This window comes from Mesoplodon bidens (assembly GCF_964165515.1).
Source record: "Mesoplodon bidens genome assembly, chromosome: 7".
Classification (NCBI taxonomy): Eukaryota; Metazoa; Chordata; class Mammalia; order Artiodactyla; family Ziphiidae; genus Mesoplodon; species Mesoplodon bidens.
Genome location: NC_138164.1, coordinates 40,393,521 through 40,417,260, shown reverse-complemented (window position 1 = coordinate 40,417,260; position 23,740 = coordinate 40,393,521). Strand labels below are relative to the sequence as shown.

Below are 23,740 nucleotides of genomic sequence, written 5' to 3'. Positions count from 1 at the left end.
TACCTATCCCTGATCTGCACCATCAAACTATTAAAAAGCCTTCATGTCAAATTATTAACTAACTTTAGGCCTAAATACAGTCATTATAACCACTGTAAAGTTGTTAAGGCATTATTTCAAAAACTGTATTTACAAATTGCTGATGTACTGACTTTTATTAGTTTAAAAACTACAACAGCTAATAAACACTTGATTCATTTAAGTCTTGAAGACTAGAATGGCATAGTTTCTTCACAGTATTACAATAAATGTTTTCAGTAAAAAAATACATAAAAGTATTATTACGTATTATATATTAAATCTCTTATTTCTAAAATTAAGTGGACTATCTTTCCTAAATGGTAGAATCCCAAACTGAAAACTGGTCATATTCTTTCAGCAAAATGAAAGCTGTGCTCACATGTATCAAAAGGCAAAAATTAGGGCTTCCCTGGTGGCGCAGTGGTTGAGAGTCCGCCTGCCAATGCAGGGGACATGGGTTCGTGCCCCGGTCCGGGAAGATCCCACATGCCACGGAGCGGCTAGGTCCGTGAGCTATGGCCACTGAGCCTGCGCGTCCAGAGCCTGTGCTCCGCAACGGGAGAGGCCACAACAGTACCACACACACACACAAAAAAAGACAAAAATTAACTGCCCTCTGTATCAATATATTAATGTGTTTCAATCACATATGTTTTCATGAAAGTTTAAACATAAAATCACCTTTAAGATCTAGGCCATGTGATCTGCTCCATGCCATGTCAGAATACACCCCGTGACGTTTACTTAACTTGTCTTAAGTGTGATAGAATTCTTTATACCTTGACAAATAACTAAAAGGAAAAAAAAAAACCCACACACACAAAAGATGAAGAGCCTATACATTTGTCAATCTTGACTTATTTGCTTTTCTTGAGTCAGTTGGAGGTTTATAGCCACATTCTCAAAATCATTAACTACAATCTTCCCAAACAGGTAATTGACGAACAGATGCATTCTAAAACTTGTCAATAACAAAGTGCTATTCCACTTTACAGCAACAGTTTAATTCTATTTAGATACTAAAACTGAATACACTGAATACTGCAAACTTTATTCCCAACCACTCAGCAAAGTACTACATACCTTTTCAGATATAGGAAAAAAAAGAAAAAAAAAAAAGCATACGATTCTTCCTATTTTCATTTCCAAAGATACATCCCAATCTTAATGATCAATCAGCGATTTAAACGTCAACTGTAAACCCAGTATACTGCTGCTATGCAGTGTACTAGAGCAATAGAAGAGAGAGGACCTCAAACCCTCTGTTCCCTCAAATTCAAAGGCAGGCTTCCTGACCCCTCCAGACCACTACTGGACACAGGGAAGGCACACTAATGTTTCAGGACCCCAACCAACAGTCACCTGCTTTGTGATTACTTCCATGACACACCCTCACCAACACCAGAGTTTGCTGCTCCTACGGGACGTTACATGTATTTACTATTTTAACACATACCACAGTGCATCATAATTATGATTGCAGATAGATGTTCTAAGAATTGAAAGAGAATGATGACTTTTTTGCTCTTTACATCTTGCTATTTCCCTTCCCATAATATTTCTTGAAGCGAAACCATAAAATATAGACAAACACAAAAAACAGAAAATATACAAAACGTGTGCTTTGCACCTTAACACAAACTTAAGTAAAATTAGTTCTGACAGTATCCAGCATGACAAACTTCCATGGTACAAATGAGAATGGACCAAGGTTTGAGCAGGTACAGGAGACAATCCAGGCATGAACAACACCAAGGAAAGGTAGACAGGAAGTAACATGGTGTGTAGGAAATCACGAGACCAGTCTGATAGGAAGAGACTTAAACAAGACTGAAACTCACTTCCTAAACCTCCATCTCCAACTGGACAATTCGCAGGACACAGGTGCACCAAAGTGGCCCATTTATTCAATCCCTTTAATATGGAGGAAGAGTTTAAAATTTTACTGGTTTAATTTGCCCCCAAAGCAACTCTCAACAGTTATGGCCTCTGTCGTCGGAGCTTTGTATGAAATTAAGTCAAAGTGTGGAGCTCCTTTGCCTTTTTTTTTTCTCCTTAAAAAAGAAAAGAAACAATTGTTCCGAGTAAAAACAAACATATTCCGAAGCATGTGTACATTGAAAAGTAAAGAAACTTTATTAACAACTTCATAAAAACTGACTTAAAATTTTAAAAAGAAAAAAACATGTTTCAAAGTCCTTCCGACTGGAGTCGTGTCTCATCGTGTCCTTTCTTTACAGAAATAGTCGTATTAGGACACATATGCACAAGGATTAACACCATGACACACTGTACACGGCGGGCCCCGGCGAGCTCACCAGGCGTCGTCTGAGTCCAGGTCTCTGGGGAGGATCCACTCCACGGATGAGCCCAGCAGAGTCTGAAGCTCGTTCGTGAACTCCACCACATCTAAGAGCTCCTTACTTTCCGGATTAAAGGACTCCAGGTCTTTGGGGCAAGAGAATAAGAGACTTGCTGACACTTGCCGGTAGAACTCGGCCTCCGCGATGGTGACAATTTCCACATTTGGAAAATTGCAGCGGAATATGCAGGAGGACATTTGCAGTTTCTTGAGCAAGTCTGAGAGCAACAGCCAGTGACGAGGCCTACACCAGAGAAAGGACAGTGGTTTGAGTTTCCGGCAAAATTAGAGGCGCTCCCAACTATAAACTACCCGTCTCCTGGCGGTGAAAGGGCCTGCTACTTCCACTTTGATTACCCCACCCCCACCCCACTTCTCACTGTCCTTAGAAGATCTACTACTTTTTTTTTTTTTTAATTTTATTTATTTATTTATTTTTGGCTGCATTGGGCCTGTTGCTGTGCACGGGCTTTCTCTAGTTGTGGCTCGCGGGCTCTAGAGTGCAGGCTCATTAGCTGTGGCGCACGGGCTTAGTTGCTCCGTGGCATGTGGGATCTTCCCGGACCAGGGCTCGAACCTGTGTCCCCTGAAATGGCAGGCGGATTCTTAACCACTGTGCCACCAGGGAAGCCCGGAAGATCTACTTCTAGCGGGGGAACTCTGGACTCATGTGCATGTGTTAAGAGACCACCTAGGGCAGATCAGCCAACTTAGACAAAAGCAGGAGCAGCGCCCCTGAACCAGCCTCGTTGCAGGCCACCCCAGTGCTGCCTTGGCTCTGGCCACAACTCAGGTCACCCCTCTCCAAGTAAGTGCACCCCGTTCTAGTCACTGGGGAAAACCAGTCTGTATGCCAACCCAAGGGAGATGGCAAACACCTCTTTGACCTCTCCTCTCCTCCGGCCCTCACGGAGAGAGCATGAGAAACACTCGAGGTCACCTGGCTTTCCTTGCCTTTCCCACACCTCCAACCCGCCCCTCAATGCTGCCGGGAGTGAGGCTTTTTCGAGAAGGGAGGTGGTACAATCCTTCCTGATACCCTGCCACGCTTTATCATCTCTATCCCGAATACAATGTCACCACAAAGGCAGACACGGTCCCAGCCTCAGAGTCCAAGGAGGATGCTACTCCTTAAGCACCGGGGTCAACACACAGCAGAGCAAGGTTTCCTGATGTGTTCACTCCGAAGGGTTGGTCATGGGGCACAGTGGCCCGACTGTGGGGACAAGACTCGATCTAAGCAAATCTGAAGACACATAAGATCCCAGGTGCCACATACGGCTTTCTCTAATCTTATACGAGAAGAGGGTACACATCAGTATTGTCCCGTGGACCTCACGCGCCTTGGAAGGCCCCTATGGTAGCCGTTTGGGGAGGATCCCTTCCCCAAGAGTTTAGTGACTGAAACTGTGCAATTGCAGTCGCTGACTCCCGTGTCCTTTGGGCTCTAGGGGTGTGTTCCAATGAGGGCAGTTGGCTGGGGAGCCCTCCCACCCCCCAAACTTTTCTGGAAAAGTTCCACTGCATTATGTGAGGTCGGTGGACACTTGGTGAGGAATTCACTCACCCCCCAACCCATCCACCCTCATCTGCTGAAGGGGATTTCTAACTCCTGCCACCCCACAGAGCAGCTGGGCTGGCTCTCGACCACACGCTGGCCACGCTCACCCCTGAGCGACGGACACCTGGACGTTATAACACGGCAAAACGGGGTCTTCGGAAAATTCAGATTCCAATAGGTCACCATAGGCCTCGTTGCTGTCATCCTGGTCCTCCGGTCGTGGGGGATTTGCTAAAACATCGTAACCACTTTCATCATCTGGTTCTAACCGGGGGGGCAAACAAGAGAGAGGTCAGTAAGCTGGAGCAAGATTCCAGCTGTTCTCCAAAAAGGACCCTGGAAAAATTCTTTCCCAAGCAAGCCCTGCTCACAGCACCACCCCCACCCCCACCCCCACCCCCACAAGCCCAACTGAAACGAACAAGGCTGCTCACCACACACAGAGCTGCCAGAGAACTCCGAAGAGCAACCGGGGTTACCGTCGTCAGGAGCCTGCAGGTTATTTCAACAGTGTGGAGAGAGAGGGGGAGAGAGAGAGAGAGAGAGAGAAACAAGATAACGCCTGCTGGTAAGAGGCAAATGCTGCTGGAGTTCGGGAACATCTCACGCTGGGGCTGGTGTCACCTCCTGACAAGTCCCACTGCACACGCCTCCAGGTATCTGACTGAAACCTCCCCACGCGTCCACCCGCCTTCCTGAGGGACTGCCCGCCTCACCGCCCCAGCCTGCCAAACAAAAGCTAGCCTGGCTAGCTAAGAGTTTTCCAGCCCCCCACCTCGCAAAACTCAAAGTATGTATCTCTTCTTTGACAGACTAACGTTGGGCCGCTTTTCCCAGTAAAGGGTCACTTAGAGTAAACGGGGGGGTGGGGGTAGGGGGAACCCAGGTGAAAGGCTGTGAAGTCACCGTCTAGATGCTCGAACAAGACCGTGTCTTGACCTCTGCCGTACCTGTTAAGAACTTCTCCAGAAGTTCGCTGTGGTTCACTTTCTTGATGGTTCTACCTGAGTATGTAGCCAGGGTAGGAACAGCACCGTAGGAGAGGAGCAAGCGGACAATTTCGAGATGATCATTCTTGACAGCATCGTGGAGAGGCCTAGGAGAGGTGCGGGGGACTACACCCGTGCACGCGACGCTTGCTTCTAAGGACACGGGGCAAAATCGAGCGTGTGCGGCCAAGCCTCGTAGGCGCGCTATTTCACCGAGGAGGTGAGTGTACGGTCGCTGCGACAAATTACTCTGTTATTTCAACACATAACCCTTTACGGGACAGGTGAAGGGACCATCTCAGGCCTCATTCTTCAATGCAAATCTCTCTTAATGCATGGCCCAAGGAGGAACTCAGGCCTAGATGAAAACGTTTCCAATGAACTTAAATAGTGACAGACTGTAAGAAGGGAACGTACGGAGGGGTGGGGGGAAGAATCCCAGCATCACGGAAGCAGATACGACAAGCCATTGTTATACCATTACAAACAAAACCCAAAAAGTGCAGTTTGTCAAAGAAACTGGGGGCAAAGTGGAACCTCTCCTGAAACCAACTTGGAGATGAGTGATCAACCCTCTCGCCCAGAAGCAGTCGACAGGCAGGGCGAGTTCTCAGGAGGATACAGAGTCCTCCTGCCCGTGTCCGCTGGGGTCAGGAACACTGTCCGCAGTCCCATCCAGAAAGGATGCGATTTGGAAACCACGAACCACCAAATACCTTACAGTTTTGCTAATGTTATGACCGTCAGGAAAGCCCCAGTGCCCTGCCTCGTGGTGGCATCCCAGGTACAACCAGGAAGATGCTTGGGCTGACTCAGACCTGGGCCTCTGGCCAATAAACCGAGGTCAAGGACAGAGTGGGGGCCAGGCCCGGGGATGTGGGTGGACACGGCAGGTCCTATCAAGCCCGTTGCCACTGGACCTGTCTGTACTCCTGCAACTTTGAACTCACATATATGTTCAAGAGTGAGATTCAACAGACGCTGGTGAAGAGTCCAGGGTCTTAAAAGAGAACACCCCTGATTATTCATGCAGGCTCAACATTTTCAGGGACCTCTGTCCATAAGAGTGTCACAGAGTTTTAAAGTTCTATGTAAATTTGCCAGAAAGATCTGTCCGATTCCATTCTAGAGGACTCCACCACCAGTGTGCTTACATGGCACTCACTCTCCATCTTTCCTTCTGGGGTTCCCCGCACACCCTGAGAACCACTGCCTATGCCCCAGCAGGGCCAGGCCAAGAGCAAGACCGCCACTGACCCGGTTCCATCCTGGGCACTGCAGTTGACATCGGCGCCATATTCAAGGAGGTGTCGTACGATGTTGAGCCAACCTCTTGCACAAGCCTCGTGCAGGGCACAGTAACCCGCGTTGTCGCGGTGGTTCACATCACAAATCTTGTTCTCCAGGCAGTACAAGACCACTTCCTACGGGGAGAGGAGAGGAGAAGAGAGGAGAGGAGATACCATCAGTCAACCATACAGTGAACCTTGTAAGGGTGACCTCCCCATAGCTTGGCGGTGCCCACTTTCAAAGGCATACAGCCTTGGGGCCAAAAGCCCACCATAGCGCGGGCAGGCGGCAGGCATCCTGGTCGGGGGTGAGAGTGTGTGAGAAGGGCTTGGAGATGCAGACAGTGTTGTCTAAGGCTCTGCTGCACCAGTGGCCTGGCCATGGGCAAGTTACCCTTGAACTTCTCCAAGCTTCCACAGGGCTGCTGAGAGGACGCATTCGGATAGCGATGAAAGCCCTCAGCCCAGGGGCCGACGTGACCAGTACAGAAGTGTCACAGCTGCTAACATCTTAGATGACACATTGCCAAGCACAGACCATTCTCACTTGATGGGTCTGTTCAGTCAGTGGCAGTGGACGATAACACAAGTTTAGATAAAAGTATGGATGACCAACACTTAAAGAGAGCTTAAATCAGCCAGAGAACATTCCCCAGCTTAGAGAAGCAGGGACACACAGGTCAGCTACATCCTCGCGCCCCCTGTTAAGACCCCAAATCAGAACCTGGGCCTCAGATGCTCTTGTCTGTACGTTAAGTAGAGTTAAAGAGAAGCTCTCTCCCTCCATCCTCGAGGAATGACACAAAATGCCTCCAATAACCCCACCCTCTATTTTGCCTCACTCCACCCTCTCGGGGCAGAATCAGTCTAATATTCTCATATTTACTCAAGTTAATGACAGGAACCTGATACACCACAGGCTGCAACCTCCACATTTCAAGAATCAAATAAAACATTCACCCCCGCCCCCGGAGATGTTCTGTGTCAACACTGTGCATTAGAATCACTGTTATTAACCTTATTTCTTTGGCTTGTTAAAATATTAATATGAACCACTCCCAGTAAGCAGAGCAGGAACTTATTCAATGTTTTATTACCTTAAGAAAGTTTTCAGACACATCGAAAGCATTTGCCACCAGAAAACACATTATACTGTTTATACTGGGTAAGTCGTGCCCAGCAGAGAGCCGTCAGGTTGAGAGCTGGGAGTAGGCAGAACGTGCATGTGGCCCAACACATGGTCTGCTGGGTAAGGGGGGATGGGATGGGGTCAGAACAGGCCTCCTTGTGACATCTCTCAGGTAACTCATCTGTTAAACCTAAAACGGGGGTCATTCTAGCCGCCCATAAGTGCGAGATGGGTTCTGTAAAACCTTTTATGCCCTTTGGAGGACACGCCAATCAAAGGTGACCACTCACTTGGGAGCGAACTAGAATGTTCCATTTGCTTACCACGTGAACCTAATGGGGCATGCTGGTAAACCTGGCCATCGGTGCCCTGTTACTTCAGGTCACTGCAGCAGCTCCCTTCCAAAACAAGAGGAGGAAGAGAAAAGGCACGCCCACGAATGCATTTCTCCGTTTACATCCCAACCTGCCAGAAAGCCCACAATCCTCTGGGCTCCCAGGCCACCTGCCCCGAGCCCTGGTATCCAGGATACCGCATGAAGCTGCTGCTCTTTTAGCAGGCCCTCACTAGCCAGACTTGAGTGGACGGCTGCAAGCTAATGAGTTGTGTGCGCCAGCCACGGAGAGGCCCTGTCACGTGGCTCTGGGATCAGGTCTGAACGCCACCAACTGCTGTGCACACATCAATTTACTCAACCCAGGGTTTATTTGCTGTGACAATCATGGCCTTCACCTGGAAACCTTCATCACTACTAGGGCAGATTCAAGGGTACCTAGAAATGAAAGGCCGTCCAAGCTGGTGGGTAAGTCAACTCTCTTCTCCTGGAAGATGGCAGCAAAGGCAGCAGTAGCCCCACGGCCAGGTCAGACTTTTTGCCACGGGCTGTCCTAACTCAACCACCTTGATCCCACTGTTTACACAGTGCTTCTCATTCCCCAGATGAGGACGTCTTCTGTCACCCACAGGAACCCAGGAGCTACCAGGAAAGGAAGGTAGTACTATCCTCATTCAACACTTGGAAACTGAGGCCCAGAGATATTAAACCCCAAGTTCAATTAACATGAAGTACTAGACCTAAAACTCAGGTCTTTGGTACCTGGTCAGCTGGGAAGATTCAAAAGGCCCAAGAGGGCCCCAGTTAGAGGGATGCAATCCAGCTGTGACGAGCACCCCACAGGCCTTCTCTGTTGGGGGTCAAGTGGGCTAACTACACTCTCCTAGCTAAGAGGGTGATGGCCTCTAAATGGATGGCAACCGTCGCCACCAGCACTTTCTCTAACTGAAAGGTGAAGAGGCGGGGCGAGTCTGTCGACGCAACACATTCCTTGGTTTATTTTCTCCGCTAGAAATAAACGGGAGTGTCTGAAGGGCAGCCCAGCCATTCCAGAGCAAAGTCAAACTGCTTTTGTCGGACAGCTCTCTGTTCAGCGGCTATAAGCCGAATGCCACTACCCGCAAAATGTAACCATAAAGGCCATAAGCCCGACGTTGTGAGTTAATTAAATGCCTCATTAACTTTTTAAAAAACATGACTTATTCAATTCATAGAAAATTTAACCATCACCGCTAAAGGCACAAGCATGTGGTTGCACACTGGCGTTTTAGCCTAAGAAATAGAAGCCTTTTTCCCAGGAGGGAAAGGTTTGAGGTCTTTGGCCACGCAAGTGATCTATTTAACGCGGATCTGAAGCCAGAGTGTGTTTCTAAACTTCCAGAACCACATTATCATGACATAAAGCTCAGACAGCCTTTATACTGCACATGGTATCTTTGGCTAAGCAGAAGAAAATAACCAAGAATGCTGAAGACAAAACTTCAGGAAAACCCTCCCAAACCACACCCTTATCTGCTTAAGCAAACTGTCCTTCAATTTGAAAAGGTTGAAGCTGCCACATCTCCCAACTGGGCCATCATCCCAACATTTAAAATTCTGCCCAGAGAAATCCCAGAAAGTGGGATTCAAAGTTGAAAGCGTTCATCTACTTGTCACAATGTTCAGCATCAACACTGGTGATCTGTGGAATCTACATATTGAAATTTACATTTGAAGAAAAAAACAAATCCGACCGTAAACATTCCCAAGGCTTCCTGTGCAATCAAAGGCCAGGTAGCCTAAAAAAGGATGGATCAAGTGCCCCTTGGTCCAGGCCTCAGAGCCACCAAACCAAAATGGAAACTGTCTTAGAGGACCAACGAGGGTCTTTTGACCTCTCTGGTCCCAAAGGGAGGCTGCTGGAAATGATGCCAAGTTCACAGGTGGGGCTCGGAGCCCCGCCCTCCACGGCGGGTGCAGCAGCACCCCACCCCCCCATCTCCAGCATTTGCTGGAAGCGGGAGTCTACTTTCTCAACCCTAACCCAAAAGTTGGGGTTAGGGGTCTCCCCCCCACCTCCAGCGTTTGCTGGAAGCAAGGAGACTATCTTCTCAACCACGGGGGGGTCTAGCTCAACACTATGTGCAACATCTGCTCTGTCCTCCTAGGCGCCCGCTCTCAGCTCTTGGGAAACCAACTGGGTGCTCCTTGGACTTCACCTGCAAATAACTGCGCTAACTACCAGAAAGTGCTCTCTAGCTAATGGACAGGTCTCCAAGAGACGTGTAGATATAAACAACAGCACATTCAACCCACAACAACAACAAAAAAACACCCCAAACTAAGCATAGCCCTAGTGCTTCCAACTTCCCACCCACAGTCATGCCTTAAGGCCAAGGCAGGCACACTTCCAAGGGCTCACGGCACTATGGACCGGGGTGGGGGGACACGACGGGAGACGGGGGACAGGGGCACAGAGCTGGCTGAGGGTGTGGGCGCCAGGGCTCCGGGCCAGCCTGGGTCCTGCCACCCCAGTGCTCAGCCACACCTCCACGCTCAGCCTGCTGAACCGCGTTTTACTGTCACCATTCAACTCCCAGAGGGCTGATGCCAGCACAGAAAAATGCCTTTGCCCTGTGGGCTATTACATCACAATTGCTACTGACAAGTATGGTGGGGGAACTGCACAGGGCATGGAGAGTCAACTGTCTCACAGAGGTTTTGAACTGTAAAAAGGGCAATTCCAGTGTGAGCCAGTCTTGCTGAGGAGCGTGGTGGGCTGTGGAGCACTGCTGGATTGCTACCTGTACGGGTATCAGCTAACCCCTCTGAGGCTCAGTTTCCTCATCCGAGAGTGGGCTAGTACGCGTTACTCCCAAGTGAACATGTTAAAAGGGTGAAAGGAGTTACTACAGATCACACGGGCTTAGGCAGATATCAGCTATCTTTCTATGTTGCTCTAGCAATAGAGGCCATCACTGTCATCAGCCGTGCTGGGTTGGGATACAGCAGTGTGGACAGGGAGTTTTGTGCAAGGCTCAACCCCTGCTCCCCGCCCATCAGCCCTCGGCTCCCGTGCCCTCTCAGAAAGAGACTGCTCAGGTCTGCCCCACTCCCACCCCTACTCTGCACAGACACTTCCCACCCGCTACCCCACAGGGGCATCACTCTGCCCCAAACAGCACAAGTTAGTAGAGCTAATAACTACTCTCCTACTCTCCTTCTTGCTATTCAGAATCCAAAAGGGCTCATTAAAATTCCCCTGGTCAGGGGCTTCCCTGGTGGCGCAGTGGTTGAGAGTCCGCCTGCCGATGCAGGGGACACGGGTTCGTGCCCCTATCCCGGAAGATCCCACATGCCGCGCAGCGGCTGGGCCCGCGAGCCATGGCCGCGGAGCCTGTGTGTCCGGAGCCTGTGCTCCGCAACGGGAGAGGCCACAGCAGTGAGAGGCCCGCGTACAGCAAAAAAAAAAAAAAAAAAAAAAAAAAAAATTCCCCTGGTCGCCAAGCCCTGGGTTAGGTCAGATTTTATATCAGAGATAAGTGAGCCAGACTGGCCGAAGCAGCCTGCCTGCCTGAACGGGAACGGAACATCAGAGAGGCCTGCCTTTCTTTTCACACCACGACTGAACAAGCCACCAAAGAGCCCGCAGTGTGAGCGGGAGCCAACGCAAACACCCTGCTGGAACACAGCCCAGCCCGCCACGTGGAGGGGGCTGGGCTCTGAGACCCGCCCCCCATCCCCAGCCAGTGTGTCCCCCACCCAAGGAGCAGCAGCCGGTGGATCCTGATCCGGGGCACCCACAAGGATGCTCACCTCGTAGCCAAGCCGGGAGGCCTGCTGTAGGAGGGTCTCGCCCGCGTTCTTATTGACAATAAGTCTCCGCGCTTCCGGTGGCATCGGGCGGGACTGGGTGGTCTCTGGAGGGGAGCTTGACCATGTCAGCTGCGAGGCCTGGGAAGCTGGTAACAATTGCTGCAAACAGTCCAAGGGCTTCTGGTCCTGCTTGGCCGGCGAAAGATCATAGCCGGAACTGGGCTCAGGCCGCTTTCAAAATCTCCGGACGGTCACCTATCACGAAACCAGGCAGCGCACACATTTCAGGCTGTCCTTCCTCCACCCGCCTGGTTCGCCTCCTCCCTGAGTTACAAACCTGAGTGGAGGAAAGCACTTTTCCTCCTCTCAGTCTGGGGGAGGCGGGGCGCGAGGAAGGGGTGGCATTTTTACTAGCTGGAAACTTCACCACCACCCAGGAGACACGTCCCCTAGGAAGGGGCAGGGACGTTTTGGGGGGAGGGGTTCAGGAAAAGGAAAGCTTTGTCCCCAGAAGCAGAGAAGCAGGCAGGCGGGATGTGCCTGCACGGGCCCGGGGGGCGGGGGAGAGCCAGGGGCAAGAGGTACCCTGCCATCCGCATTGTCCACCTAGGAGTCCCCTGGCAGCGGCAAGCCCCGCCTGGGCTCCTGAGGGATCAAATGCTTGGTTTTGCACAGTCGCTTCCCGGATGGTTTCTCGCTGTTGTCGGTGTATTTCTGCGGCAGGGGCGAAGGCTGCCAATCCATTTCTTCGTCCATGCACAGCACATCTGTCAGGGGAGAAGCAGTGGGCGTTACACAGTTGTAGCCGGTGAGGAGAGAAAAGCCCATTGTTAGCACTGATCGTTGGAGCAGCTTCAGTTTTTAAAGATATACCAATTATGTTTTCAAAGCGCTAATATGTTAATCATCCCACATTCAACCGGCAAATAGGCTAACCCACGAAACGCCAAATGGCAAGTCGCTTCAAAGGGCCGCAAGAGAGGGCAGAAGCCAGCCCTTCGTGCGCTCCCGTCCCCACCCGTGGGGGGCCTGGGTGCTCGGGACAGGGCGACTGGGGACAGCCTGAGGCTGGAATGAGGGCACTGACAAGCGCCCGGGGTCACCCAAGACTTCCCTTCCTGCCCAGCCGCGGGCTGGGTGATGAGGAGCAGCCCAGGAAGTCGAGCTCCCGCCTCACTGTCCATTCCATAAGGAAGTGTGCAGGCTGAAAGGACCTCAGGAAGAAAACTCCCCGCTCGCCACACGCTACTCTTGTCAACTTGGATGGCGCTCAGGTCCCCTCCAGGGCCGTTTCCCACAGAGGGCGGGTGATCCACCCTCCAGGAGCGCCCCCCGCCCCGTGCGTATCCTTGTTCATTGTCACTGCATTTAAGGGACTCCTCCAACCAGCTGCTGTTGCTTTTGGCCTCTGCCCTTTTCCTGCCAGGTTTCTCTTCGGAGATGCTATTGCCCTGGGCGGTGACCGCAGGCTGAACCGCCTGGGTCACTTCCTTCCTGCCCTGCCGGCCAGGTTTGCTCTCTGCTCCCGCCGTTCTCTAAGGTGCAGCAAGCGGCGCTGCTTTCTGGGATGGAGCCCTGTTAATTCAATGCACACCTCAGGTTGGTCAGCTCACTATAATGTGGCTCTTCTAAGTGGTTAGAGGAACTGTTTGTCATTTCCCTCTCAGGCCAGTCAGCTAATGGAGAAATAACTACAAATTAATGAAGAAGCCCCCCAGGGCGGTGGGGGGGAACAAACTGTCTTACACATCACTAACAGGGGTGGGGGAGGGGAGGGGTGTGGTCACTGTGTTGGCTGGAACTTGTCACCAAGTCTCGGGAGGGGGTCTATTTGCCTTTGGCCACCTTTGGGCTCCAGCCCCGCCACCTGGCTTTGTGGGGGTGGGGAGTGGGATGGGGTTGGGGGGTGGGGAGGTGTGAGTGGCTCCCCCCAGGGATCCAGGGTGGGACTGGAACTTTCCACTGCTCTGCTCCAGGACTTCCGTAGGGTGCCCTGCGGGCCCGAAGCCAAACCGAGCTCACCTTTGGAGACCCGTCTCCGCTTGGCTTTCAGCAGAGAGTCCTCCGGGAGCACAGTGGTCTCAGTGTGGTTCCTATTGCCAGAGACCTTGCGCTTTCTGTTCAGCCGGAGGGTGGGGCTGCGTGACGCGTCCGGGGCCGCCTGGTCGGCGGGGGACTCTCTGGGGGGCTCCGTGTCCATGTCCTCAGGAAGATCACTGTCTTCTGGGGCTTCAAAGCGGTCAGGTTTGCTTCCATCATAACACTCCCCTAGGGGAGGGGAGACAACCCGGAAAGGAGGAAACAAAGGTCACCAGGAGCAGGCAGGACCCCCACGCCCAAGGCAATCTGCTACCAACAGACCACCCCCCTTTGGAGACCAGGGGCCTCACACGCCGGAAGCACAAAACCCTCAGAAAGACGTCCCAAAGGAAGGACAGCTGAACACAACCAGCAAAGAAAGCACAAAATGAGGCGCGTAGCCCACTCACAATCCATCCTTCAAGGGTCAAGGTGAGGCATCTACACCATCCGTCTATAGGCATGTGAGATCACTCCCTAACTGCTTAACTCTCCAAGGTGGCTTACTTTTAAAGGGGGGGTGAGTGACCTCACAGTAAGATCCAACCAATCAGGGCAGAGCTACAACGGGGGGTGAGTGACCTCACAGTAAGATCCAACCAATCAGGGCAGAGCTACAAATGACTATGGAAACAGCTGCTAGTCAACAAAAAAGGCTGATGTCATCAAGAGACCAAATAGCCCCCAACTGCCATCTACACAGACATAGCACCAATGTTCACTTGGGTCAGCAGGGGTGAGGGTGAAGAAAAAGGGTAGGGAAAGAATGGTGGGAGGCTGGGAAGCTGGGGAGACCAAGGCAAGAGGAGCCTGGCAAAGGGAAAGGAAAGGCTTCCTGGTGCACACACAAGGGTCAAGGGCAATTTCAAAGAACTCAACCAGATTGCTACAAGTCCGTCTGTCCTCTTTCCACACCCGTGGGGGGAAAGCATTTCACTGCCATCGAGGGGCTGCTCCTATTTCCTGTCTAGGAAGAAGGCCCTCAGTGACACCAGTCACCCACCTGGCACGTCTCCACGCCTTCCTTCCCAGGCAACAAGCATCTAAGGACATTTCAAAGACAAGACTCCAACCCCCTTCGTGGGGGTGGGGTGGGGGGGTGCGGCGGGCAGGGCTGAAGTACTCACACCTCAGCTCCGCCTGTGTTGCTCCTGCCCCCTCTGCTCAATCTAGCATCCACTTGGGGCTTTTCCTCCAATCACCCCAGCCTAACATCACTCCTCACTTTTGCTCTAGCCAAAGAAACAGTTCAACTGCTTTGCTAGTCACATTGTTTCTAACACACAAATAATTCCATAATGATCACTGTGCTGGTAAAGAGTTCCCCGAAGATGACCCTGTGTCCATCACCGGCCGGGGGTGGGGGTGGGTGTATGAGTTTGGTATTTCGTTAACACCTGAGCTAAGCTCCCACAGCCCGTTTTTCTAGATGAAATCATGGACACACCCCTCACATGCTGCTCGCATTCCTCCTCCTCTCCCTAGACCACTTCAAGTATCACTCCCACTTCTGCTCAGCAGGCTGGTCCCCTGATCAGTCTCTCTTGGGGGCATTCCCAGCATTTAATGGCAGCCAGTTGTGGGGATGAACCTCACCCTGGCCTGGGCTAGCCTGACCTGTGTTCTCAATGGTGGAACACACTTAGCTTTTCTCCAAGGGTATCCCAAGGTGGGAGAGATCCCCATCTACTCTTGCCGGAATGGTGGAATCACCCCAACCGCGAGGGTCTCCTGCCATGGCAGCAGGAGAAACCCCAAACTCCTGGCCTGTGCTTACGGGTGATGCAGCCCAGGCTACCGCAGGCCCGGTGAAGACAGCGTGCTGCAACTCTCGCTCGGGCTGCTCTGTGACCCTCTTAAACACTCGGGCAGGAATGGCGCCGCTTTACAACTCGGCCCCCTTCACTTGTAAAGTGGGAATGTTACTGCTAGCCTCCCTCCAGGGTGGGCTTCATAATCACGGGCCGGGCTCAGCACAGAGAAAGGCTGGAAAAATCCCTTTAACCAAAAGATGCCAAGACTTTCAGACCAGCCTGAATCTCAGGCCTGAAATGTAGGAAATTTTAAGAGGTGAGCCCTGCTGGTTACACCATTGGACTTCTCTGGTCCAATCAGCCTTCCCTAAAAGCTCCGTGGGAGGGGATCCATGGTGGAATGGAAGGGCTACCTTAAGAACCCCCATGTCCAAGTTGAAAGTTTCTTTTTCCAAACTAGGTCCATCCACCCTTCCCCCAACCCCGGAGCCTTTTAGGGCAAAGATCTCAATTCCCCTCAGCTAAGGCCCCCCAAGACCTTACGCTAGTGTGACCTTACCCAGGCCAGTAATAACCCTGAAGGACACCCACCCCGACTGCCCAAGATGCCCATGGCCACCAGCTATGGGGTAGAGGCTCCGTGTCACTTGGAGCTTCTCAAAGACTGTTCTAACCACGACCCACAGGAGGATGACCCTTGAGGGCAAAGGAGATGGGGAGATAAATAGATGCACGGGGATCCTAACCATCAGGCTTTGCCATCATTGCTACTTTTGGCCCTTCTAAAAGTGGGAAGCCATGTGCCCTTGGTCACCCAGTCTAAGCAAGATGTGAACGTGGTCCCTGCAGCATGGTCCTATGACTCACAGCACATATATCCCAAATTCATTATGGTTGTACCATAGCATCACCTCACAGAAGCATCACCACAGCAACATTTACAAGTCACTGTGGCAACAAAGCACCCTCACCACTGTTGAGCCATGCCCAGTGAGGCCTAAACAAGGTGAGAGGGTTCTGAGTCGCTGCAAGGCTCCCCAGGATTAAAATCCCCTTCTCTGTAGCTTAACTATAATAGCACCTCCAGTCAGGGCTAACCTTGTTCAAAGTTACACCCGCTACACAAGGAGTGCAGGGGATCTCTGTTCCAAAGTAGTTTACAAACGTGCAAGTGCTCAGCTGGAAGAGAAGTTCCCTGAGCAAAGAAGTTTCATGAAGCCCCTTGACTGAGCCTTCCTCCAGCTCCTGGCCAGGCACTGCCACTGAGCAGGACCTAGGCCTGTCCCAGCCAAGTGGTTCGCAAGGGAGATGGTTACTCCAAGTTTGAGAAGGAAGGGACCAATGCCTCCTTGCCCCGCCCCATCTTCAAATGCCACTGAGGGTTCCTAGTGATGAACTTCCAAGTCTGAGGAACCTCCAAACTCATTTGGTGAACTTCCAAAATAAAAATTTCACTCAGCCACCCATGTGATCATAAAGAATAAATGAGTATCTCGGCCACTGTGTTTTCAAGTTAATTCCTTTTTTGAAACAACCCCTAGCAACAAGATGCACCCGCACCAGGACAACCAGGGCCGTGCAAACAGCACCCACCACCTTAGAAGCTCCTGGGCCCTCCATGGGTAGGGGCTGCCTCAGAAGGGGGAAGGCATCTTGAAGGCGTCCTGGACCCTCTCTGGGACCCCTGCCCGCCCCAAATCCCCGCCCCAGCTCCCATGTGCTCACAGCTCGGCTCTCGGCCACACCGACACCCATGAGAAGGGCCTGAGCCCATATCAGCTGAAGACGTGATGGCCCAAGAACAAGAAGGCCCGTTCATATCCAGCTGAATGGAATGAACACCTGCTGGGCCTTGGACGTGGAGGCCGCAGTAAGAACAGTGGCCCCTTCAGGTGACCTTTCCTGACCAGCTATTTACAAACCCCACGTCTCTACAAGACAGAGGGTGGGTGGGGAACCCACCTCCATTGCCCCAACCTTTCAAACGGAGCCCCTCACCTTCCCCAACCCTTCTCCTGCCCTCCCATGGTGGCGATTCATGGCTCACTGGGCCACGTCCCGGGTGCTCCAGGAAGAGACCCGTCGGTCGGTCTGAGATTGGAGGCAGGCGGTGGGGGGAGGGGGCTTTCGGAATCATCTGGGGCTCAGGCCCTGCTCCCCATCAGCCACACCGAGTTCTCGTCTCCACGCTCAGCAGGAAAGACTGGGAAGGACGCACACAAACGTCTCTGGGAAGAAGGGCGGGTGAGGCCACTGAGACATGAAGGGCAGCGGCCACCCTGGGTTTGGCCACGTTGCTGGAGAAAAGGGCGAGAAGACTCGAGGCCGGTTAACTGCCCGCTCCCTTCCTCCAGCCTCCCACACCGTCCACCCCCAACAGGCAGATCCCCTCCTCAGAAAAGTGCATCCCCGTGAACTTGGCTTTGCCCACTTTTACCACATCTCTCTGAGAAACTTCCCCAGGAGCTGAGTTATGAGGCCACTCAGGAGGGTAAGGGCTGCGTGTCAGCTGTGAGCACAGGCAAGGAGGGAGGCCTTCTTGCTGCTTCGCTCCAGGGTGGCCTGGACCCTCCGTTTTTCATTCCAATCCCGAGGGGGAGGAGCTCGGAATCGTCTACTCCAGGCACATCAAGAGCCCCATCCCTCGGGTAAGGCCGCCACTGACTAGCCCCAGAAATCCCCTTCTACGGGAGCCACGTAGGACAAACCGGTCCCGGTGTGGCTTACCCAGAACCCTGGCCACAGGCCTTTCTCTGACCCCAAAGATGAGCTGGGGGAGGGCAGTGCTCCAAGCAGCAGAGAGAAGCACACGCTGCTGCTGACCACAATTTGCCCGAACTGCATCAGGCACCCACGACCTAAGCGTGCGGGCGAACGCCGACCCTAGGACTGGGTCCAAGGGCCTGGGCTTCCCAAACGTGCCCACCACCCCCGACTGTCCCGTCTCAGGAGGATTGCATGCCCACCCTGTCCTCGACGTTCACCGAGGTGCCCTCACTCACCTTCACCGGTGAGATTTCTGGGGTCCAGAGCAGGCTGCAGGCCACAAGCACGCACACGGAAGAAAGCGGGAGAAAGACCTCCACTTGCTGCCAACGCATCTCATTAGCCCAGGAAGTCTCGAGGGCCAAGCCCGAAGTCAACCCCAGTGGGGGAGCAGCTGATGGGACCGCAGAGTGTGACTCGAGGCCAACACTAGCTTTCTCTCCAGTTCGGCCTCCAGAACAGAACACACCCGTCTGGTGGGAAGAACGGCCTCGTTGGTCCCACGGCCTTGGAGCGTGGTGTCAGCTCCTCATGACTGCAAACGAGCCTCCACAGAACAGAATGATGCTCATCTCTCTGGGGCCTTCATCAGCCCTCATCGCACTTGAACGAAACCTCTGCCTCTGGAGGGAGAATCCGAGTATCCTCCACTCCCTCCCACAGGAGACTGTCACTCTGGAGGGTCTGGCTCTGGCTGCAAGTGCCATTCCACTGCTACCAAAAACCCGTGTCCGTACCTGCTACAAAACAGAACACATACCTGCTACGCCGGAGGTCCTGCACTGCCATTCCTCTGCTCTACTGTATCAGACTATTACTAACTACAGGACTAGCATTGCTCCGGAAAAAGGAGACGCGTGCCAGGAAACAACATTTCATAGGTGCTTCACTCCTGGATGCCGCAACGCTCCAAAGGACAACCAGCCTTGCAATCCACAGCTGGGAAGGGTGGCCAGAGCAGCCCGTTCTCCGAACAGCCAGCACCCAGACGCTGGGCCGTCGGAAGCGTACTGCTTCCTCTCACCTCCCTCGGCACTGGGAGAGGAACCGCCCCGTTCCCACTGACGTGGTACCACACGCGAGCCGCCTGGGTTCACTTACATCTCTCACTGTCGTTCTGGTTGGCAATGGCCTCCTCCGGGGCGACCGACTTTGGCTTTTTGTGCTGACTTCCTTTCAGCCTTTCCCAGTCAGCGGGGCTGAATTTGCGCACCTCGGAGTCTTTGGTCGTGGGGTGGCCACCTTCTCGCTCTTTCATCTCCAACTCTGAGAAGCGCATCACTGCACGCTACAAAGAGAACGGAGATGGAAAAAAGACACACCTTACCACCAAAGCTATTTCACTGCCCTTACCTTAAAGGAAGGTATCTTCAAAGAAAAGTTTGCCCAAAACCAACCACAATTTATGATACAACTGAGATATTTTAAAATTGAATGATAAAAACGGAAGAGTGTCTATGTGTAACTACTCACACACTCTTTCTTCGTAAAGCCATATGTATGTAGATATATATGTGGTGTGTATGTAAAGCCATACATACACTGTGGCATACAGACAGACATTCTCTTTCGAAGGTAAATAAAACAAAACAAAAACACAACGCAAAGAAAGCGAAACAAAAACACAACAGAAAAGAAAACAAATGCACAGTGAATAAAGACGACCATGGCCCACAAACTTCCCTTTGTATATTTGGAAATGAAATTTAACTCAAAAGGTTTATGGAAGATTCTAGTAATAAAAATTTGAAGAATTGACCTCACAGTAAGCAGCGGGTAGACATAAAATACTGTCCTCTTGTAATCCTTCCATCTATGTAATTAAAATCGGCACTCAATGGATCATTTAGATAACTTCATCCATTTTTATAAGCATAAACCAATTTTTTTCTTAACATTGCAAAACAATTTGGCTTTATTTGTGTTTTAATTAAAAGTAAAATATCTTAAGGAAATTCCTATACAACATCTATCATTCACTAGCAAGTTAAATACATACTCTATCCCTTTAAGCAAGGTTTGTGTTTTTGTTTTGTTTGTTTGTTTGTTTTTTGGGTGGAAAAAAAAATTGCACGAATCTCACAGACATGCGGCCGCTACACACCTCCACCAAGTATCACGTAAGGCATTCTAAGCAGCGCTTTTAGGTATATTTGTTAACGTACAGTAACGGCAGAGAAATCAAAGCGATTGATAGGTAAATGTCATGCAGTCTTTTAGACATCCTTCGCAATAATTAAAACTTCCGTTATCAGCATTCGAGTGGAGTTCGCTTAAAATCTACAGAATAACTTCAAGTATCCACTTACGTCCCCTTACTGGACACATTTCAAACATTTAAATTATCCTAAGCTTCATTAACCAAATCAGCCCAGTGTCCTGCCCTATCATACCCCCGGCCCCCTCCTCTTCACACATTAAAAAAACCTGACAACTGGTCAGGCTCCTGAAATTCGGGTGGTGGGGGCTCACCTGCAATGCCCGCTCCTCCCGGCTGAGCTGACGGGAGTCTGCGTACAGTCCGGTAGCGACACACTTGAACCGGTCATCCACGTAACCAGCGGAGTTTGCGATTCTCTTTGCCAGCTTAGATGGCTTCGGTTTCAGAACTTTGCCATCGGTTGATCCTGCCTCGTCAGCTCCGTCTTTGGTGTAGGTGGGGGTGACGTCCACACTCGGTGGGGCACTGCCCATGCAAAATGGTTTGGGATCCTCTTGGGTTTTCCCGAACGTGACCGCAGAGCCGTCGCTCCCCAGGGTCGGCTCCAGGAATGCAGTCGATACCGGCGTCACCAGGTTCTCCTTGTTGGTTACCGCTGGAACATTCTCCTTGCTTAAGCCGGAAACTGGCTGGCCCAGAGCCTGTTTGAAAGTATAGGCTTCGTGGAAGTCACTGATGCACCCCAACTCCTCTCTCAGGGCAATGAAATCCCGGTGTGGCTGTAGGGCCATATTTTACTTTTTTATTTTTTAATATATGTTCACATGTTTCCATAAAGGATCCAAGGTGGCCCATAACGTAAGGACACACAATATTAGCTTTAAAAAAACATGAAAAAAAAAAAAAAAGGGAAATCATGATCCTGGAAATGGGTTGCATCCTTTTAAGGGGTGAGAATAACAGAATGAGTGAGCCAAAGATTTGGGAAAGGATCTCACATTTCCAAACGTCCAAATCTTAAAATTGCACCAAGTGGGAATGTAGCTGTGGCAGTATTAACCTGAGAGAGCTCTATGATCGTTGTCTTTACTCATCACTTGGTTGCAAGGTTATAAATGACAGGGTAAGTGAAGGAGGGCAAGTAGACAGATAAGAGTCATTTCCTGATTCTCAAAAGAAGGGGCATCACCTAGGGAAGGGGACTGCAAAATCCTACAGGAATCCTCTTCATATACTAAATTTTCTAGGTGGCAAAAGTATCTCCTTTGACCCTAGCAGCCAGATGGAACTTAGAAAAGTAGTGAAAAGCTACTCAACTGAATGCAAGTCATATGACTAGGAGCATGTCAGTGAAAAGTTCAAGGGAAGATGCTGTGGAAGAGCAGTTCACCTTGTGGTTGAGCGTCCTCAGAACGTGCAATGGGAGGTGCAGTACCTGCTCTGTCTCACAGGGACCCTCCAACCTCTAAATGCATCTTTCCTGGGAAGCTGAATTCAAAAAGTCAATTTTAAAGAAAGATAGGGCTTCCCTGGTGGCGCAGTGGTTGAGAGTCCGCCAGCCGATGCAGGGGACACGGGTTCGTGCCCCGGTCCGGGAAGATCCCACATGCCGCGGAGCGGCTGGGCCCGTGAGCCACGGCCACCGAGCCTGCGCGTCCGGAGCCTGTGCTCCGCAATGGGAGAGGCCACAACAGTGAGAGGCCCGCGTACCACAATAAATAAATAAATTAATTAATAAATTAAAAAAAGATAAAAGTCTCTAGTAGAGAAATTGTATCAGAGCCTAGTATTAAGAGCTGTAGAGCCACAAGTTTCCCATGATACGGCCTTAGCAGAGGCTGTTAAGGCAGTGACAGAAAATTTGTACCGAGGGAAATAGCAGAAGAGTTTGCCTACAATTCACGAAAAGGATCCCTGCACTTGGCCTGAAGGAAATCAGCAAAATTTGTAACAGCTTGTGTATTTGTATGCGGGATGGAGAACGAGTTTAATTTTTTAATTTCTCTGAATTATCACGTAAGATTCAGAAGATGCTCTCTCTGCCTAGAAGCCACCCCACTGGGATAACTATACCTACGGAGTGCCTTTGCCTATGACTCCTACTTGCTAACAGACTGGCAGCCTGGCCCCAGGGCCTGGTCGCTGCTCCCAGTGCAATGGTGGATATGGTGTCAACGGTTGCAAAATCAAAGCCCCTTACATCCTCTCCATGCCTCGGTCCCACCCCCCACCCCACTCACCATTGATGTTCAGGAAGGGGAAGGTGTCCTGGATGGGAACGTGGTGCTGTGACTGGTCCAGCTCACCTTCCTCATCTTCTTCATCCACACCATTATCTTTCTCATCCCAAGGAGCAGATCCAGTGGATCCTACCCGAGAAACACACACACACACACACAAAGGTCAAAAGTGAGGCGCTCACGTTGCACTGTCATCCCTGCAGCTGACCCACTGTTCAAGCTAGGCACTGCCAGCACAGAGGTTCCTTGGGTTCAGTTGAACCCTCAATGCCAAAGAGTGGGAACCAAGGGTGTTCACCCCACTCCCAGCTCCTCCTACGGAGCCCCAATGCAAGCTCTCATCCCCTCCCCTATCCAGGAGCTGCAGACCCTACTCCCTTCTCCTAGAAACCTTTTAATTCCTACTCTAAACCCCTTTCTACACATTCGCATCCCTTCTAAGGACCCAAGGAGCACGGCTTCTCTCCTTTATAAGCTTACTGTGAAGACAGACCCTTCCCTCATGGCAGAGCCTCACTAGATTCACTGGAGGTCAAGTCTAAATTATCTGGCTCTTAGTCGGAACTGGCTCAACATTGAGTAAATATAGGGATCAGGTGGTATTCTCCTAGGAAAAATACCATACAAATTAAATGATCACTTACCCATCATTTATAAAGAGAACTTAATAGCCTTCGTAATGTCATGGCAATTGATTCTTAGAACAGCCTTTGAAATACGCAGGAAAGATGAGAACCCAGATTTTATAGTGGAAGAAGCTGAGGCTCAAAACGTTGAATGACTTGATTCAATGTCCCACAAGTAGTGAAATAGAAAGACCGAGGTTTATAACTCAGACCTTCTAAGTTTTAAGCCCTCCTTCTTCTAAACTACCTGGCCTCTCTTCTCAGTGTTGAGTCCCAAGAGAAGTTATTTTTTATAGAACTCAATACCCCCTCTTCTTTCTAATGCTTTACTGTTCCACTGGGTGGGCAGGAAGACTGTGCTGAGTTTATATCTTTTGTTCTCTGGGTTCTTTCTAGGGACAGCATTTCTTGCTTTATTTACCAGTCTTCAACTTTGTAAGCGAGGCGACTTTCAAGTCGACTATCGCTTTTAGGGTCCAGCCCGGAACCTGGCACACTGTCCACCTTCTCCCCAGCAGCTGGGGCCTCACCTGGGTTAATGATAGAGCCCTGGGGCTGGGGGATGTCACACACTTGATATATCTTCACTGGGTTCATGGGCACCTCCTTGGTGCCGTCGTACATCAGGTTGAAT

At 51.1% G+C, this 23,740-nt stretch overlaps 2 protein-coding genes and 1 pseudogene across 5 annotated transcripts in view; 1 reads left to right on the top strand and 2 right to left on the bottom strand.

The window, feature by feature from the left end:
- Nucleotides 1-23,740, top strand: part of LOC308620769 (centrosomal protein of 78 kDa-like) — a 571,052-nt pseudogene that overhangs the window by 166,995 nt on the left and 380,317 nt on the right. The window lies entirely within an intron of this gene.
- Nucleotides 1,987-11,706, bottom strand: LOC308619780 (BCL-6 corepressor-like). Its single transcript, XM_081238913.1, has 5 exons — nt 11,481-11,706; nt 6,191-6,357; nt 4,895-5,040; nt 4,052-4,208; nt 1,987-2,627 (listed from the first exon to the last, which is right to left on the bottom strand). Exons 1-5 carry the CDS (start codon nt 11,562-11,564, stop codon nt 2,336-2,338), a joined length of 846 nt encoding a protein of 281 aa, XP_081095039.1. The 5' UTR covers nt 11,565-11,706; the 3' UTR covers nt 1,987-2,335.
- LOC308619778 (BCL-6 corepressor-like) lies at nt 11,693-22,556 on the bottom strand. 3 transcript variants are annotated; one of them, XM_081238910.1, is made up of 6 exons: nt 22,481-22,556; nt 20,552-20,941; nt 19,181-19,367; nt 13,503-13,748; nt 12,066-12,247; nt 11,693-11,735 (listed from the first exon to the last, which is right to left on the bottom strand). In XM_081238910.1, exons 1-5 carry the CDS (start codon nt 22,481-22,483, stop codon nt 12,087-12,089), a joined length of 987 nt encoding a protein of 328 aa, XP_081095036.1. In that variant the 5' UTR covers nt 22,484-22,556; the 3' UTR covers nt 11,693-11,735; nt 12,066-12,086. The 3 variants fall into 3 exon arrangements, with proteins under 3 accessions (XP_081095036.1, XP_081095034.1, XP_081095035.1); XM_081238908.1 differs by lacking the exon at nt 22,481-22,556 and having other exon boundaries at nt 20,552-21,241; XM_081238909.1 differs by lacking the exons at nt 11,693-11,735; nt 12,066-12,247; nt 22,481-22,556 and adding an exon at nt 12,738-13,055 and having other exon boundaries at nt 20,552-21,241.

Bases quoted from the DNA above. Each gene is read 5' to 3' on its own strand.
- LOC308619780 (XM_081238913.1), bottom strand. From the start codon at position 11,564: ATGCCACCGGAAGCGCGGAGACTTATTGTCAATAAGAACGCGGGCGAG. The intron at 5,041-6,190 runs GTCAGTGGCGGT...CACCTCTCCTAG, and splicing joins AGTGCCCAGGATGGAACCGG to GCCTCTCCACGATGCTGTCA. The intron at 2,628-4,051 runs GTGAGCGTGGCC...TCTCTGGTGTAG, and splicing joins CAGGTGTCCGTCGCTCAGGG to GCCTCGTCACTGGCTGTTGC.
- LOC308619778 (XM_081238908.1), bottom strand. From the start codon at position 21,031: ATGGCCCTACAGCCACACCGGGATTTCATTGCCCTGAGAGAGGAGTTG. The intron at 19,368-20,551 runs GTGAGCCCCCAC...TTCTCTTTGTAG, and splicing joins GGGAGGAGCGGGCATTGCAG to CGTGCAGTGATGCGCTTCTC. The intron at 12,248-13,502 runs GTGAGCTCGGTT...CTCCCCTGACAG, and splicing joins GCGGAGACGGGTCTCCAAAG to ATGTGCTGTGCATGGACGAA.